General features: G+C 37.6%; 3 protein-coding genes across 5 annotated transcripts in view; 1 reads left to right on the forward strand and 2 right to left on the reverse strand.

Moving 5' to 3' along the window:
• Window positions 1–3183, reverse strand: part of LOC107750804 (sorting nexin-27-like) — a 17412-nt gene extending 14229 nt beyond the window's left edge. Inside the window, exon 1 of the mRNA XM_016566325.1 lies at window positions 2710–3183. Coding sequence (XP_016421811.1) covers window positions 2710–3032 — 323 coding nt within the window. The 5' untranslated portion in view covers window positions 3033–3183. The remainder of the gene's footprint in view (window positions 1–2709) is intronic.
• Window positions 3184–5851: 2668 nt separating this feature from the next.
• LOC107750810 (protein S100-A1-like) lies at window positions 5852–7147 on the reverse strand. 2 transcript variants are annotated; one of them, XM_016566334.1, is made up of 3 exons: window positions 7085–7147; window positions 6846–7005; window positions 5852–6718 (listed from the first exon to the last, which is right to left on the reverse strand). In XM_016566334.1, the coding sequence occupies exons 2-3, from the start codon at window positions 6984–6986 to the stop codon at window positions 6554–6556; spliced, it is 306 nt and encodes a 101-aa protein (XP_016421820.1). In that variant the 5' UTR covers window positions 6987–7005; window positions 7085–7147; the 3' UTR covers window positions 5852–6553. The 2 variants fall into 2 exon arrangements, with proteins under 2 accessions (XP_016421820.1, XP_016421821.1); XM_016566335.1 differs by having other exon boundaries at window positions 6846–6995; window positions 7085–7100.
• Window positions 7148–8776: 1629 nt separating this feature from the next.
• Window positions 8777–18904, forward strand: LOC107750805 (tripartite motif-containing protein 46-like). 2 transcript variants are annotated; one of them, XM_016566327.1, is made up of 12 exons: window positions 8777–8937; window positions 10766–11021; window positions 11116–11266; window positions 12280–12478; window positions 13679–13825; window positions 14615–14710; window positions 14794–15047; window positions 15142–15263; window positions 16205–16480; window positions 17398–17627; window positions 17730–17797; window positions 18105–18904. In XM_016566327.1, exons 2-12 carry the CDS (start codon window positions 10772–10774, stop codon window positions 18541–18543), a joined length of 2232 nt encoding a protein of 743 aa, XP_016421813.1. In that variant the 5' UTR covers window positions 8777–8937; window positions 10766–10771; the 3' UTR covers window positions 18544–18904. The 2 variants fall into 2 exon arrangements, with proteins under 2 accessions (XP_016421813.1, XP_016421812.1); XM_016566326.1 differs by lacking the exon at window positions 8777–8937 and adding an exon at window positions 9122–9175.
• The last annotated feature ends 558 nt before the right edge of the window (window positions 18905–19462 follow it).

The raw sequence follows: 19462 nt of genomic DNA on the forward strand, positions 1-19462 counted from the left end.
GTTGGTGACTGTGGTCCCAACTGCCTTAAGATCATTAACAAGCTCCTCCCGTGTAGTTATGGGCTGATCCCTCACCTTTCTCATGATAATTTTTACCACATGAGGCAAGATCTTGCACAGAGCTCCAGACCGAGGCCGATTGATGGTTGTTTTGTATTTCTTCCATCAAAATTAGCAGGGGATCAAATAAATATTTCCCCCACTGTACGTTGTTTACGTTCTGATCAAAGCGTACATACGCTGCATACGTTGTTTACGTATGTGATACTCTCCAAAAGGGCGCTATAGGGTGACGCGGAGGAGGCAAATTGTTGAATAAAGTCGTTATTTTTGTTTTCTTTGCACACAAAAAGTATTCTCGTAGCTTTGTAAAATTACGGTTGAACCACTAATGTCACATGGATTATTTTAACGATGTCCTTGCTATATTTCTGAGCCTTGATCGTGTAAGGATCTTTTCGGTCTATGGGAGGTCAGAGAGCTCTCAGAATTCATCAAAAATATCTTAATTTGTGTTCCGAAGATGAACGAAGGTCTTACAGGTTTGGAACGACATGAGCGTGAGTAATTAATGAGAATTTTCATTTTTGGGTAAACTATCCCTTTAAAGTAAACTTGACTGAGGCTCAGTAAGTAACAACCTTCATGTCCCTAAGAACCCTTTGCATTTCCTTCCTTTCAAGGAGGGGTAAATGTTTTCATGACATTTTCAATGAATGTAATACGTCAACATGGGATAAAATTAGCAACATCGAATCAGATCATGCTCAATGTGAATAAAAGTTATGTTTTAAAGAGAACAATGAGCGATAAAAAGAACTATGAAATAGTTCAGCATCATTTTTATATAGAAAACTGAATAATAATAGAAATACACTTGTAGACTCCTGACACTAATGTGCAGCACACAAACGATTTCATTGTTTACATACACATGCCTTGAGTTTATGTAATACACACAAATTAGATGACCGCACTGCACATCGAGTTCAGGTGATAAAGACCGTCTGTGGAAAGTGGTCTGAGTGAAGCTGGCAAAAGCTCACCACTAACATTTGAGTTTATTGACTGGGACTGACATTATGAAGATTACAGCACATTCTGCGGCCCTTGTGAAGCCTCATTCAACTTCTGAATTTCCCATAAGATAAAACAGTGACCCCAATACGTCTCATTTTTATAATGCTGATCACGTTACCTGTGACACCTCCAATGACTAATTATGGCCAGCAGCGTGGCTCTATACATGCATAATGCAGCTTATGAATTAATATGCAATGTACAGCGTCTGCAAAATATTCACTGAAGGAAGATACTTTCTTAAAACTGTTCTCAGGGTTCACACAGTTGCTCAATGCAGTAAATACGGCAAATTACACCACTACACAAATATTATTATACAGTAAAAGGCCAATTAATTAGCCAATATTTTATTATATATTTATAATATATTAATATTCTATTAATAAGATCAGTTATTCTGCCTGATGTCAAAATTTACAGACATATGTATTTTCATATATTCTTTGGTGAAGTTTAAAGGGGTCATATGATGCGATTTCAATTTTTCCTTTCTCTTTGGAGTGTTACAAGCTCTTGGTGCATAAAGAAAGGAAAAATGGAAATCGCATCATATGACCCCATTAATATAGCTTATGGCATCAAAGTTGTATGCATATATATATTCTGTATATATACAAACGTTTAGGGTTAGTAGGGTTTTTTTGATAAGCAAGTTTTATTTTAGCAAGGAAACAACTTGATCAAGAGTGACAGTAAAAACATTTATAATGTTACAAAACAATCTTTGTCCAAAATGTTCTGTTTTTCTGAACTTTCTATTAGAATCCTGCAAGCATGAGACTTCTTTCAAAAACAAAACAATCCTACTGACCCCAAACATTTTTACACAACATTCACTAAAAATACCAGAAAACAGAAATTGTGTATTCATTTTTAAGCTTGTTGGAATTGACACAAGGGATGCTCTATTAAAAGAAGTAAAATGGACATCTCAAAGCGGTCAAAATATTGGGATATTTATCACTAAATATCATGTAAAATGTGTGTTTCTTTAAATGTATCAATTTTATGTAATCTCATTTGCTATTATATGTGCATTATATCGGCTATATCCAGCTCCAAATACAGGTATTGGACATTTAATAACACATATGAACTGAACACTTTTATAGACTGCTTACTATTTAAAAATGATCAATTATGCACTTCCCAGGACAAACGATATTAAAATCAAGCACATTTTAGGATGCTAACGTGTCAGGAACTGCATTTATCAGCTGCATCAATGATAAGAGATCAATATGACAGCATGTGATCATGCTTCTGTCATGTATCAACAAGTCACCGAGTGCGAGACTCTTCTAGATGTAGAAGCTTCAATGGAGCCACACACAATTATTGAATACACCAAACCAATGATCCTGTTACACAACAACCGTTCAGCGTTTGAAAACTTCCCAGTACGCGTTATCTGCTCAAGTCTTACATAATAACGATCCGTTTATTGTATTAGCAGGGATGTGTTGGCATGCACAGCCACGAAAGCTTAAACAAGTCCACAGATCCCTATGCTAACGTCTAAAAATAACGTCAAGCCAACAGTGCGCTGTGTCAAACGGACTGACAGCAGAGCAATGCTGATTTCTAGGCTAAAATGAGTAATAAAGTGGAAAATGAAAGACTTACACCTCTAGTATTCGGTCTCCTTTCACTATAGCGGCCCGGTCCGCCGCACCCCCGGGTAACACGGCGCTGACATGCTGGAGAGGAGCGTACAGCTCCCCGTTAATGCTCCGCAGCTGGCCGCCTTCACTCACTTGACCGCGGACGTTGAATCCGTATCCCGATTCCGACTTTACGATCCGAACCACGCGCGGACCCGAGGTCACCAAGGTCGGGGTCTGGCTACCAGAACCGACCATCCCCGATCCGTTAACGCGGGGCGCTTCTGCGGGTAGCAGTGACGGAGGAGCGGGCCGAGCAGTCTCATCTCCTTCGATTTCCGCCATCTTTAACTCGTTTTTTTTTTAACCCCCTCTCTCCTCCCGTAGGCCTTCAAAACAACAAGCCAGAAATACGCTTGACCCGCCCAACCATCACAGGACTTCTTTCACTTTCCCTCACAGACTGTGTCCAGTGCCTTTAGACGGGGCCAGAGAGCCTCTGTGGAGCCTGTCCGTTTGTTTTGGTGAATTATGTAAGAAGATATCCTGTAGCTATACATTTACAAGGCACAACTGAAAGTTAGTTGCGTAGAAGAAACTACTAGAGCGATACAATTTTACCATAGCTAATTATAAAAAGTATCATCAGATGCCAGAACAGAATGCAATATAAAAAGGGACCGGGGAAAGTTGTCGCTAATAGTATTTATTTATTGTACGTTGGTTTCAGACACCTAGTTCATATTTTTTTTTGTGAATTTATCTCCAAAAAATACTATTTATATTACGTCATCTTTTTTGTAAACAATTGAGCTCAATAAAACCACACTGACATACATTCTGACAAATATCAACTCTCAGATTCAGATTTGACTTCATTTTCAGATTTATTATTATTTTTAGATTTTAAGAAAGGTTTAACTGTTTTCAGTGCAAGAATATTTTTCATATGCAAAGCTGTCATGTTTTTGACCAAAACATGTTGTAAATTTATTTATTTATTTACCATTTTCAGATTTTTTTGTTTATTTTTTTCTTCATATATGTTGTAACTTTATGTAGTATAAATACATAATGACTTTGGGTAGAAGGTCAAATCAGAGGAGTAAATTTAACCAAATTTTACAGGAGTAAATTGAAACTACTAGCCCTAGTTTCCTCTATACTTTATGCTCAGTCACTCATTAGTAAGAACAATTGTTGTATTTTGTATTTTGACCATTTGATGGTGATGTGTTGTCTGAAATAATCATAATGCTTCATAAATTACAGAAATTTTGACATCAACATACCTTTGAAAAAAGCAACATTGTGCAAAATATGACATTCATCAACTCTGTGTTAGGCTTACTGAATTATAAAGCTAGTGCGACATCTGGTGTAGCTATTTGTTACCACAGTTCAAATGGTATGACACAACAGTCCTAGGGTGGACACAGATGAGCTATTTTATTTTATTTTATTTTTCTATTCATGTCTGCAGAGTGTATGTCAATATATGTAGTATGGATCTTTTCTGCCCTCTTGTGGCATACAAGGAAACATACGAAACATTATTTGCAGTTAGGATTATTTGGTTTTGCTGATGGGGTGGTTTGCTATTTGTATTTTTAGCAGCGCAAACAAGGTGGCAACTGTCTGAAAAGTAGCAACTTTGGCAAAGCCCTGTGTAAGTAAGCAAGACTGTGATGACTTGGCAATGTGCTGTGGTCAAAATATCTGATCATGCATATTTGTCTTGTGGCAGTGGAGGCTTAATTTTTGTTTCTTTTTATTTATCTTTATTATTATTATATTAGTAGCACTAGTATTAACAGTACATATTGTGTAATATTATATATTATGGATACTAAATGCTAAACTGAATTGTAATACAGAAAATTACATGACCACAAGAAAGCCACAAAATTACAGGTTTACCTGCTGTGACTAATGACAACATGTACTGTAACTAAAGAAATGTGAACATTTTTATTCATCTTATATAAAATGAAGACTCCAAAAATGTCTGTACTTTGCAGAAAAAATTAACTGGACATAATGTAAAATGTATGCATGCATCACTTTCATTGTGTTCATTTTGTGTAATTGTGTAATTTTCACAACTCACTACTTTCAAAACTCTTTCATGGAGTTTTTGTTTACAAAAAGCAAACACTTCATTATTTTAAACATTTGGTGTGTTTTTAAACAACAGTACAATCCATTAAATTCACTGTACTTCTGTTCCTTACAACCTCGTTTTCATTTTTGTCCAAAAATTAAATATGGCGCTACCCTGTCCCTGATTAAGGCTTATTGAGTTCTAGTTTCCATAACTCTCTTTCCAGCCAAGCAGCCTTGGGTTTACATGGTAACCATTAACAACTTGGATCACACCCTAGTAAAAGTATTATGACAACGAGGTAAAGAGAGAGAGTACAAAAAACGGCAGGATATGAATCATTTACTGAATTATAAAGCTAGTGCGACATCTGGTGTAGCTATTTGTTACCACAGTTCAAATGGTATGACACAACAGTCCTAGGGTGGACACAGATTAGCTATTTTATTTTATTTTATTTTATTTTTCTATTCATGTCTGCAGAGTGTATGTCAATATATGTAGTATGGATCTTTTCTGCCCTCTTGTGGCATACAAGGAAACATACGAAACATTATTTGCAGTTAGGATTATTTGGTTTTGCTGATGGGGTGGTTTGCTATTTGTATTTTTAGCAGCGCAAACAAGGTGGCAACTGTCTGAAAAGTAGCAACTTTGGCAAAGCCCTGTGTAAGTAAGCAAGACTGTGATGACTTGGCAATGTGCTGTGGTCAAAATATCTGATCATGCATATTTGTCTTGTGGCAGTGGAGGCTTAATTTTTGTTTCTTTTTATTTATCTTTATTATTATTATATTAGTAGCACTAGTATTAACAGTACATATTGTGTAATATTATATATTATGGATACTAAATGCTAAACTGAATTGTAATACAGAAAATTACATGACCACAAGAAAGCCACAAAATTACAGGTTTACCTGCTGTGACTAATGACAACATGTACTGTAACTAAAGAAATGTGAACATTTTTATTCATCTTATATAAAATGAAGACTCCAAAAATGTCTGTACTTTGCAGAAAAAATTAACTGGACATAATGTAAAATGTATGCATGCATCACTTTCATTGTGTTCATTTTGTGTAATTGTGTAATTTTCACAACTCACTACTTTCAAAACTCTTTCATGGAGTTTTTGTTTACAAAAAGCAAACACTTCATTATTTTAAACATTTGGTGTGTTTTTAAACAACAGTACAATCCATTAAATTCACTGTACTTCTGTTCCTTACAACCTCGTTTTCATTTTTGTCCAAAAATTAAATATGGCGCTACCCTGTCCCTGATTAAGGCTTATTGAGTTCTAGTTTCCATAACTCTCTTTCCAGCCAAGCAGCCTTGGGTTTACATGGTAACCATTAACAACTTGGATCACACCCTAGTAAAAGTATTATGACAACGAGGTAAAGAGAGAGAGTACAAAAAACGGCAGGATATGAATCATACTTGGCATAACTGAATAGCCATTTTAAATATAAAGTTTTGCACATGAAGACGTTTGAATATTTTAAAGCTTTATGTTAAATAAAAACATATTTGCTTTCAGTACAGACAGTTTAAAGCTCAAAGAATACTGCCAAAGAGCGTTAAGACCTGTCATACACACCCACTGTACTTTAACCTGCCAGCGAAAGTAGTTTTTATGGGTTTCATCCGATACTGATGAAACACAAACTCAAAAGAAAAGTAAAAAACAATCAGATATTTTAATAGACAACGGGATCAACTTTACAGTTTGTCTGCATGGATCCTTTTCCTCTTCATTTCCAGCTCTGTGTCTTCTTTAACTGCATTCTATAGCACGCCTCACAAGCGATGGACAAACCCACAACCAAAGACACAAACTCCTCAAAGTTCACCTCCCCATCTCCATTGGCATCCAAGTCCTTCATAATTCTGTCTATGGTGGTCGGATCCTTCTGAGACTGTGGGAAAAGAGAGTAAAATAAGTTTGATAAACAAGAGATTTGGTCTGGATTTCATTTTCTGGGAAAATGAAAGAGAGGAGACCAGAATTATAGTATTTGTGAGAGAATGACATAAGTTCCTCACCTTGAGAAACCCAGAGAGCTCGTTCTCCATCAGGGTTCGGAGTTCACGGCGGGTCAGGGTGCCGTTCTTGCCCTCTTTTCCAGCGTAGCGGTGGAATACCATGATGAGGGACTCCATGGCAGTCTCTAGCTCGGATGGCATGGCTGCTCACTGTAGAAAGCTAGTATGAATCTAATATTAACACAACTGATCTCTTGACAGTGCATTCAAAAGGCTAAACATCAGAATGAAGAGCTTACCGTTTGGGTGTCTGAGTGAAGAATTTGAGAAATGCTGGTTATCTCTCTCAAGAATTTATATGGCCGAGCCCGTGGGCAGGAGAAGGTCTTATCAGGGGAAGTTGAGCAATACATTGATTACAGCACAGCATACCTAAGTGTATGAGTTAAGCGGACTTTGTGTGTTCTATATAGATTGCATGACTCAACGGAGCACAGTAATGTTAGTACTTAATAGATGAAACACCAGAAATTGTACAATATACATACTTTACTAGCAGTCAAAAGTTTGATTTTTTTATGTTTTTGAAAGAAGTCTCTTATATTCAGTAAGGCTGCATTTTGGCTGATATTATTTGATCAAAAATACAGTAAAACAGTAATAAAATACTATTACAATTTAAAATAATTGTTTTCTTTTTAAATAGGCTATATTTGAAATATAATTTATTCCTGTGGTGGCAAAGCTGAATATTCAGCATCATTACTCCAGTCTTCAGTGTCACATGATTCTTAAGAAATCATTCTTTTTTGTGTGTGTGTGTGTTTCTTACTCTCTGGTCAGTGGTCACCTTCCGATAGAGATAAGAGAAACGAAGCTTTTCGAAACTCTGAATCAATTGAACCGACTGCTTCGCAAAATGATTCACTATTTGGAAGCGCTCGAAACACCAATGCTGGGAGATGGTCCTCATTGCAGAACACAAGATCCAGGGGGCGTGGATCCAACTCCTCCCACCTTACATATACCTAAACCCACCCATCTCCACCCCTAAACCTACCAATCTCCACCCCCTAGATCTGGATCCAACCACGCCCCCTGGATCTTGTGTTCTGCAGTGAGGGGCTAGCCTGCATGCTGGCGGCATCTGCTGATCAAAACGCTGTAAGTGCAACGAAAACTCAGCCCAAACATTTTACACCTTTTACAAACCAATTGCAAATAGTTTCATGAAAGTGTAATCTAAATGTAATAATTAAATACCATTATGAAGGCTCTGTAAAATTCTTGTTCTTTTTTGTTTTGTTTTGTGTGTTTTTAGGCAGGGACAGGCCAATTAGAAGGAAAGAGCATTCTCCTTCCTACTATACTCGCATAGACATATTAAAATTCATTCAAACGCAAAAATGAACCCACATTATAAAACTGACCGTAACATTGAGCACTCGTTCATGGGTTCACCAGATCAAAGCCATCTGGCGGCGAACCATCGGAATTTAAAATATTTCTAAACCTACCCTGCGTCCCAATGTGCATACTATCAAAGACTGTAGAATACTAGGGACTTTGGTACTATCCACCCTATCTGCCCTAAATAGTATTGAAAATGACTAATATCACATAGAATTAAGGATGGATAGTGTGCACATTGGGATGCAGGCTCAGATTCGAAACAGTACAACGTAACGAAGCCTCGTTTACTTAAATCACGTGACTTGATGAGTTCGATACAAGCTCCCAATCACTGATTCGAGAGATTCGTAAACATTTCGAAGCTTTCGACACAAGAAACACTGTCTTCAGGTAACATCTGCACGGTTTTACTTTTTTACAATGTTTTTGTTTTACAATGATTGGATAAGACTGTCCGTTTGACTAAAACGCATGTTAAATTCAGCAGCTCAGTTGTGACTCGGCTATGCTGAGGTCAGTAACCTGCAGCGTGCTGCTGATGAAGCGGACGTGCTCGTTGCCACGGAAACTGGATGCGGGTTTGAGACTGAGAGCGTCGGTTTGAAAGCATCTCCAGCTGCGTGCGGATGTAGCGACATCCTACTAACCTACATTTCAACCTGAAAGAGGCAATGGCGGACGACGGAAGATTTCCCCATTGACATATGATGATCTACTGCGACGAAACGAAACATAAACGGTATGTTTTACAAGAATAACAGACAATGTATTAAATCCGCATCGTGCATGTGGCAGTGATGCTTCTACAGCATGCGGTGTTTTATCGATGTAATATTTTTAGCTGGCTGGAAACCGCATGTAGGCTTTTCATGCTTGGCAATTAAAAGTGTAGTCTATCTCGGTAAGTCGCACTGATTTGCGACAGCAATGCTGTCATACAGCAGCATCTCGTAATGGCGCCCAGATTTCAGGTGAAGGTAAGGGCGCTGCCGAATACAGCACGAACCGGTGCACCGTGCTAACCGGTTTACAGTCAAGTCTGTAGGTCAAACCTCAGTCGCGTTTAAAATTTTTTTTTATAGCTAAAATCACGTTAAATCCTTAGTATTGTGAGATGGAGTGACATATAAGGCCAGGCGACGTTGCTGAATGACCGCGTGATGATAAAGAAGCCCATTAAGCTGCTGTAGGTCTTCCTAAAGCATGCGTTTCGATTTTTAAAGTATGGAAAAACGTGTCTAATACAAAGATATGCGGTTAGATTTTAAGAACACATTGCCATTTTATTGGACTGGCCGGTGGTTAACTAATAACTAGCGTGCTAATAATTATAACTAGCCTATTGTATTTGCACTGGAAAATGGTTGTCAGATTCAGTTAATAACTAGAATTTATTTTTCACTGTGGTTTCTAGAGGTCAAAGTAGGCTAGCTAAACTCATTTTTAACAAGTTTTGTTTGTCTATACTATGTTTTTTTTAATGGAGATGCAAATTGTGTATGTTTGTGCATGTTTTAGAAAAACAGGTGTCATATTCGTTCGTGATGCTGTTGCTTAGACAGTCTTCAAACAGACACCACAAATATGTCTATACTGTGCTAGTCTGATGGACAAGGTCATGCTTTAGCTGATGTAGCCTTTCCGGAGCTTCCAATGTCACCCAGCTGTCTGCTTAAATCATCAACATCAGGTCACTATCCATTTTTAAAGAGCACTGCAGGCCAGTAGCAGTGCACCAGAGACAGCTATTTATAAAGGTGTACATGTCTCTCTCAGCAACCAGGCAGCATGGAAATCTAGTCTCATCACTCATTTTATCCACCACTTTCCTCTTTCTTAAAATCAGTGTGCAACAGAGACATAATTCTTAATAGAGCTAAAAAATTCTGTCCCAAATATGACTTCAGGACCTAAATTTAGGACCCAAATTTATCATAGAAGGGGCTACTGCTTACTATTTGTAATTTATTTTTTCTGTAGTTCAACTGGTAGTGCATGGAACTAATAATGTTAAGACCACTGCACATTTTTGAATGAATACAAAATGAATACTTTTTAGCAAGGACACATTATATTGATAAGAATTGACAGTAAGGAATACATTGTTAAAAAAATCTATTGATAAAAGCTGTTCCTTTGGACTTAAAAAAATATATATCGCGGTTTCCACAAATATATTAAGCAGCACAACTGTTTTTCATTATTGATAATAATAAGAAATGTTACTTGAGCATCAAATCAGAATATTAGAATGATTTCTGAAGTATCATATGACACTGAAGACTGGAGTAATGATGCTGAAAATTCAGCTCTATTTTTGATCAAATGCAGCCTTGATGAGAATAAGATGACTTTCAAAAACATAAAAAAATCTTACTTTTGAATAGTAGTACAGTATATGTACTACATTTAAAAAAATAGTTTTATCTGTTAATAAAGTCTATTTTATAGTTGTAGCACATGCAGTGTTTTGTTTATAATGGTTTTTCACTGTAGTCAATATTTGTCAAGATCTTCTATTATCTTTCTCTCACTCATTTCCTTTCTTTTCCTCCTCCATTCATCAGTCCAATATGAAGAGTATGGAGCAGGAATTGCTGTGTCCTGTGTGCAAGGACATTGTGAAGCAGCCTATTGTACTTCCCTGCCTGCACAGCGTGTGTCTCATGTGTGCCTCCGAGGTGCTGGTTCAGAGTGGGTATCCCCAGCCCGAGCTCCCTCCGGAGCCCAACTCGCCCGCTTCCACCCCCAACACACGGTCCCCACGGCAGATGCGCAGACCCATGCCTAAGTCTGACCGCGTGGACCGCCTGTTGCGCTCAGGTGTGTAGAGACAAGAAAGAGTATGCGCCATCTTAAATGTCATATAAACAGGTTGATATATATTTAGTTTATCTCACTTTGTGTGTATGTTTAGGTTCTGGGACGTACCCAGGCCGCAGGCGAAAGGAAGGCCCTCCACCTCTCATGCTTTTTCCTTGCGCCCCCTGTGGACGAGATGTAGAACTAGGTGAGAGAGGACTGGCTGAGTGCATGAGGAACCTTACACTGGAGAGAATTGTAGAAAGGTAATAAATACACTCATTCAGATACACCGAAGTTATATATTATATTATATATTTAAAATGTAATAATATAATATATTTTCAGTGTTTACACTTAATAAATTATTTGATTAGTGACCTAGTGATCTTGAATAGAAACTTAAATGCACAATATTATATTTTTGTAATAAAATATATATCATTTGAACATTTATACTTGTTATTTGATTAGTGATCTAGTAATATTAAATAGAATCTTAAATACACAATATAATATATTACATTTGAGGATTTATACTTATTTTCTTGCTTTATTAGTGACCTAAAAATCTTAAATAGAACCTTAAATACACAATTTAATATTATACTAATATAATATAATACAATATAAAATATAATATAATATTTTGAGGATTTATATTTATTTGCTTGCTTGATTACTGACCTAGTAATCTTAAATAAAATTAAGGACACAATATTTTATGATATGATATTATATTATTTGTAATATAATATAATATAATATAATATAATATAATGTAATGTAATGTATTTCCAGCATTTATACTTATGTACTTGTTTCATTAGTGGCCTAATAATCTCAAATAAAATATTAAATACACAATTTTATATTCCATTTATATATTTGTATAGTATATGATGTAGTATAACATCATATTTAATATTAACAACAAATATCATTTGAGCAGTCATACTTATTTACTTATTTGATTAGTGATCTAGATAAATATATAATAATATATAATAGAATATAAATGCAGGATTTATACATATTTACTTATTTTATTAGTGTATTTTAGTGAAATAGAATCTTAAATAAATAATAATATAATATAATATATTTTCAGCATTTATATGTTTACTTATTCGATTAGTGACCTAGTGATCTTACTGTAAGTAGAATCTTGAATACACAATTTTGCCTGTGTGTTACTATATCTACATGAATAAAACCACATAGACAAATGAACAAACACTTCACTGCAGGATCTCTCTCTTTCTCTTGCTTTCTCTAGGTACAGGCACACAGTGAGTTTGGGCAGTGTGGCTGTGATGTGTCAGTTCTGTAAACCCCCACAGGCCCTGGAGGCCACTAAAGGCTGTGCTGACTGCAGAGCCAGCTTCTGTAATGAGTGCTTCAAACTCTACCACCCCTGGGGCACTCCACGCGCCCAGCATGAACATGTTCAGCCCACCCTCAACTTCAGGCCAAAGGTGAACCGCCCAGGATTACTACCTGATTACCTCTCACACCTTGGGTCTGTCCAGGGTCTGATAAATTATTTTTATTTAACACAAAACTGCATTCACAACCCCTTTTGCTTCCATAATATGCTGTATTTCTAAATGAACTGAATTTTCACAAAATGAGTATGCAGATGCAGCTTTATTTTATCCATACAACCCTCTACATTGTGAGTAAATCACTCGCATATGCGGCTAAATCTTTACTCTGGGCGACTAAATGATGTCTAATATTAACCAATGGCTAATAAATTCTCAGATTTTACTCGCCAGTGTGTGAGTTGGAGGCTAAGCATACGTTTAGCACAGATATATTTTCACTCGCCGAACACTCTGACTGAGCGCTTCAGAGTTTTACTCTCCATCAAGCGATCTGTGCCATTTTTCAGTTCATCTCAATGGATGCGCAGCGCACCTGTATTTGACGTACCGTGAACTCTAGTGTAAAGGCTCACGACTCGCTGTCGCTTTGTCTCACACACACGCAGAGAGAGAGAGAGAGAATTGACGCGCTACATTTAAACGATATTCTTTGTTTTATTTTCCTGTCAAAATAACGGCGTTCCTTTGGAATTCTTCAGCTTTTAAGAACTGCCGGGTTTTCCGGTAGTGGGGCGGTACTAATGCGCAAACGACAATCTCATTGGCTGGCGCTCACCTATTATCGTCCCTGTTTTGATTTCAGCAAATCAGTTCGAGCGAACGCACACAACCTGATTAATATTCATGAATACAGCAGCTCATTAATCCTTAGTGCGTTTTATATTGTTCTTATTAGTAGAATTCGTATCATTATTATCTTATCAGTATTTTTGTTAGTTTTTTCCCAATTTTTGTTTTTACAGAAACACTAAATGACCAAAAAAAGCACCACCACCAGTCCAATTAAAATGTTCAGTTAAAATGACTAATATGCATTCAAACATGGTTATCAAGTTTCAATTCTAATTACTAAAGTTCTATCATTAAATAATACTTGATTATCATATCATAATGCTTGACTGACTGATGTTAAGAGTGTACTTTCAGATATTTAAAAAAACTGTGCCATTTTACAAACATTTATTATATATATATATATATATCAGTCTGGCGAGTAAACTAAAAAATTTACTAGCCAATGGCGATGGTTGCCATAGTGTATCGTAAAGTTTCTTTCTGTCTCTCTAGGTGTTGACATGCCCAGAACATGATCAGGAGAGGCTGCAGTTTTACTGTAAGTCATGTCAGATGCTTCTTTGTTCACTCTGTAAACTGCGTCGAATCCATGCGGGTCACAAGATTGCGCCCGTTACCCAAGCCTACCAGACTCTTAAGGTATGTTTTCAATTCATCTCGATTTTAGTGATGTACCTGGCATAAATCACTGTCAAACACTGCCATGTTTTTCTCTTGTAGAGAAATTGATTTAAAACTTTTTTAAAAGCAAAGTATGGGCAAATAAAATCATTTTTTAAAAAGTAACAAAAGGGCCACCTAATGGCAGTGCCAGTGCAGTACCTTAAGCACTTACTGTAATCATATGGAGTTAGAAGCAAAAAAAAAAACTACAACAATGGGGAACGTCATGTGATCAGATGAGTTTATCCATCACAAACATTTTGCACAATGGTGTTCAGTTTGTTTAGCTGTGATGTTTAAGTCTATTCATCGCATGTCTTAGATCTATAGTTTATGAACTCTTGAAAGCCAGGAAATCAGCAGTAAACACACACCATTGTGGGTGATTCTTCTGTAGTTTTTTTTTTTTACTTTAACAGGACTGTTTTTTCTTTAGGATGACAGTATTCCCATGATCCAAAGGATTTGAGAGGTCACTAAATGATCCAATAAGATTATATTTCTCATTCACAATGACATGTGAAAGCTTTACAAAATCTGATCACAAATGGGCTATAATATTATGTCTATTTTTCTTTACTGCTAAAAATACAAATGCATCATATCACTTACAACAATTTTCACTTCATTTTTTTTTACATTTCTACTTGTAGAATCGATGCCAAACTAGAAGAAGGCAAAACATCACTATTATTAACCTTCTCAATAAAGGCGCCAGATTTAAATGAAAAATCTTTTACATTGTGTGTTGTTTTTAAACCCTAGGACAAGATCACCAAGGAGCTGAACTACATCCTGTCCAATCAGGACATGGTGTTGACTCAGATCACACAACTGGAAAATGCCATCACTCAAACTGAGGTACGGTCACCTTTCCCAACTCTGTCACAAAAGGAAAGCAGGTGTTTGATGTGCTGAGCAATTGTCTGTGTGCATGAATGCAGGTGAACAGCGTATCAGCCAAAGAGCAGCTCTCTCACTGCGTGAAGGAGATAATGGCGTTGCTGACCGAGCGGCAGACAATGCTGGCCCAGGCTCTGGAAAGCTCACGGCAGAGAAGGGCAGAGGCTTTGACCAATCAGGTGGCCGAAAAACGGAGCCTGCTGGAGCACGCCGGCTTGATGGCTTTCACTCAAGAGCTGCTCAAAGAAAATGACCCATCGAGCTTTGTGCATGCAGCCAGAATAACACACAACAGGTGGGATGGCTTACCCACCTTACTATCTGCCGATAATACTGATGTCTGTTACCAAAATCCGAAAACACTGGACTGTTATCTCTTTTTCTGGCAGATTGGCCCAGTCTATTGAATCTATGCAGCGTTTCTCTCTCTCTGCTGATCCTTCGTTCCGACACTTCCAGCTTGATGTTTCCAGAGAGCTCAAACTCCTCACAGACCTGAACTTCATTCAGGGTAGGAAAGGGAATTAATGATCACTAACATTTTATAAAATACTGCTGACAAGCTCATAATGTCTATCTTTGATGTGTATCCATAATGAGCTGTTAGATCAGTACTACACTGCTTTATTTAAGACTGGCAATCCTTAATTACACAATTACACAGTAAGGTGCATGTGTTTGATTTGCTAAAAAACCCAGATTGCACACATTTTTCATTCTGGAAGCAGTTTGATTGACTCATTGTATGAATTTGATTCACTAAAACAAACCGGTTCTTAAGAGTCATTCATTTGGAATCACTTGAATTACACTGGTCATCTGTTTGTTTTGATTCACCAAAAAAATCTGACTCATATGAGTCATTAGTTCGGGAATCGGACTACATTGGTCGCACTGTACATCTCGATTCACTAAAAGAATTGACTCATAAGACTCGTTTGTTGTATTATGGGACTACACTGGTCACACTGTATGTTTTGATTCACCAAAAAGAACCAATATAGCACGATCACTGTAGTCTGATTCTGTAACAGCTTTTATTTAAACACATTATTATCATAATAGCAAAATCCAACATCAGTTAACTTCTAATTCACATGTATTGTTATGTTAGTACATTAAGTACTTTCAGTACAAAGGTATATTGAATAAAACATATCTTAAGTATTTTAAACCTGCAGTTGAATGTGTGCCATATCCTATTTAATTAAGTAAAACAATAAGATTTTTGGGGTTTGTTTGAAATGGGCTTATGGTGTTCATTTTATTTGTGCAGGACTTAAAAAGGTCTTTAAAATGATTTTAAAAACTCTGCAGAATCCCTGCTGATATAATAACATTGTGTTATGACAGATATGACAGGTGAAAACTGGATGTTACTTTACTTGCAAAAAGTAATCTGGTTGCAATGTCATGTAATCTAACCCCAACTAAAATGACCTATCCCATCAGCCCCTCTCGCTCCTGTGATTGACACCCAGCGAACCCTCGCCTACGACCAGCTCTTTTTGTGCTGGAGGTCACCTCAAGACTCCACTCCTGCCTGGCATTACTCTGTGGAATTCCGGCGTTGGGGCTGGCAGAGATTGGAGGAGGTGACCGGGACCTGTGCGGTGATTGACAGGCTGGAGATGGACAGTGTGTATGTGCTGAGGGTGAGAGGCTGCAACAAGGCCGGCTTTGGCGAATACAGTGAGGAAGTATATTTACACACACCACCAGCTCCAGGTAAGAAACACCTTCTGAGGATTTTTCAACACAAACAAAATTCATTCCCAAATGATACTCATCTGCTCATTTATCTTCTTTTCTTTTTTTATCCATTCCCATCTCCTTCTCTACAACCTTTGGTTTTTCCATGTTTTCCAGCTTTAGTGACAACAGCGCTATACAGCCACCTTTCCTGCTCCCTTTTTAAAGCCCTTAAAAATCTTTCTGTTACTATATTTCTTTTCTTGTTTATAATTCCCTCATCATTTGATTCTTTGAGCCATTCATTCTTTAAACCGCCAGTATGTTTATTTTCCATACAAAACCCTCAATGTAGTGAAACATTACGTGAATGTTGACCCATCCACTTTGTAAATGTGGCCATAAGCAAACTTTAATGCTCCATAATGTTTATTAATCACATTAAATGGAGGCCTATGTTACAAATAATAATCCAAGATTTGCAACATCCAACCAGAAGGCAGATGTTCACGACAAAACGCCAACATTAGCTTCTTGCTATAAATGAAAACAAGGGATACAAAGACATGAATCAGATTTGTAAGATGAAATAAATTAGCTTTTGATATGAATAGACTTTAACTCTGAAATACTAATGAGGAAATACACCTTTTCTTCTCTGCCTGTCTGCTGGAATGCAAATCTTCCTGCTTTTTGCAGTCTTGATTTTACCCTGCTATTCCCAGAGTGCATTTCTTTGTCTTCTTTCCTTGTTTACTGTTTTCCTGATTGCTGTTTTTATGCCTTGTCCTCCTTTTGCATATTCTATATACTTCTATTCTCCCTTTCCACCCACTCTAACGTCCCTCCTTTTGGTGCCTTAATACTGTGTCCCTCTTTCCCCTCTTCTTCTATCCCCTTCTAAATTTCTCCCGTATTCCCTCGCTGTTGTCTTCCTCCCGCCTCCCCGCCAGTGTTGAATTTTTACCTGGACTCTCGTTGGGGTCTGCACGCGGACAGACTGGTGGTGAGTAAGGAGCAGAGGTGTGCTCGCAGTGTGCCCGGTCTCTCCCTGCTGCAGGCCGCCGATCGGGCCCTCACTTCCTGTCACCTGACAGCTGATCTGCTTGTGGGTGACGTGGCCATAACGCAGGGCCGACACTATTGGGCATGCTCAGTGGAGCCCGGCTCATATCTGGTTAAGGCGAGTTCTGTAAAGAAGAAAAATATACTAACTGTCTTCCCTGTAACTTTTCTTTTTATATCACTTTTTCCCTCATTTTTTGTCCTTGGCTCTGTTCTACAGGTTGGAGTGGGCCTGGAGTCCAAACTTCAGGAGTGGTTTCATCTGCCTCAAGATATGGCTAGTCCAAGGTAAGAACAAAATCTCAAAAATGAACAAAGGAAAAGGACAAAAAATACCTGATGAAATGAGAAGAGGAAGTAGATATGTTAATGTTAATGTTTTCTTAGCATAATTAAAAAAAAAAGTAACCTTTTCCACCTTTTGTGTAATGGAAAAGTTCCATGGATATCAGAGGTTCTTCGAATTGAGTGCACTGACACTTCTGGATGAGAACAAAACTGCAACTGAATTGAGCGGGATGATGACACCATTGTTTTCAAAATCATTTTTCATGCTAGCTTTAACCGTATTGAATCCATCTTGTCTGTCTGATAGATATGATCCAGACAGCGGCCATGACAGTGGAGCCGAGGATTCGTCGGATTCTCCTCCCCCTTTCTCTTTCCTCACAATGGGCATGGGCAAGATCTTCCTGCCCTCCTCCGCCAACTCACATCACACCAACGCCAATTACAGAGAGTCTGGCTTCACTAATGGCAACGGGCCTTCATCGCCAACTGGCGTCACCTATCCACTGCCTCCGAGACTAGGAGTGTGTCTCGACTTTGAGAAGGGGCGTGTTACGTTTTACGATGCCCACTCTCTCCGCCCACTATGGGAGGGGCCTGTGGACTGCTCCGCCCCTGTGTGCCCTGCTTTCTGTTTCATTGGAGGCGGAGCTCTGCAGCTACAGGAGCTGGTAGCCAATCGTAATGCAAATCAAACCCCTGTAAGACGAGTCACTATTCAATCACGTGTTACGAAACTGAACTGAACTCTGATTGATTATCATTTTTATAATTCGATTTTAGAGACAGTTGTTTTTAATTGCACCCAATATCAATCTCTGCTTACTTTTCTTTTTGTTTTGAGAGGCCTTTATTGCTGCACTGCTTGCTGAATTACTGATGAATTATTAATTTGCTGATGCTACCTATATACCCAAGAAAACTATTTAAAATGCATATTCACCTATACACACACACACACACATAATATATATCCAAAAATATATGTTTCCCAATTTATAATCAGTGACCTCTCTGTTCCAATGTAGGAAATGTGCCTCAAAGTTTTTTTTTTATACCAGATTCCTCCCACACTGCAGATATTGTGTGATAATAATATACCTTGTATTAAAGTTTTTTTTGTTTATTAATCTCCAAACAGAGCAGAAATTCCAGACTGTTACACAAGGCTTCATTTCGTAACCCATAATACAACCGCAAACATCTGCTCTTTTAACCTCTAGCCATGTGCTTTCAGGACAGACCTGTCAAACTCTCTCAGCTGTCAACTGGAGCATTTACAAAGATATTTACTCAACATACATCTAATGCCAGACCAAATGCTTCTCGCTGCTCATTTTTGCCTTAGGCTTACACAAATTGTTGTTATGAATTTCCATATGCTATTGAACAATTGGAAAATATTTAAAGCTAAATGAATTAAGCGAAGCTTCTTCTTAATAATGAAAATCGTCAATGCAATAGCTTGGAAGTGCACTGCTTTGCTCGATATTTATGCGATTGAAAGTGTATGTGTGTGCGCACTAACCCCACCATTATAAGTCACCTTATGCAAATTCATACCGAAGCTTGTAGAGAATATTTTTTAAGAGTTTAATGTGCTTGATTTCAGTCCAGCCTAAAGCTGTGCTTGCCTGGAATGGCTTTAGTGTGTAGTTCGAATCT

The sequence above is a fragment of the Sinocyclocheilus rhinocerous genome, unplaced genomic scaffold, assembly GCF_001515625.1.
Source record: "Sinocyclocheilus rhinocerous isolate Xijiao unplaced genomic scaffold, SAMN03320098_v1.1 scaffold2437, whole genome shotgun sequence".
In the NCBI taxonomy this organism is placed as follows: Eukaryota; Metazoa; Chordata; class Actinopteri; order Cypriniformes; family Cyprinidae; genus Sinocyclocheilus; species Sinocyclocheilus rhinocerous.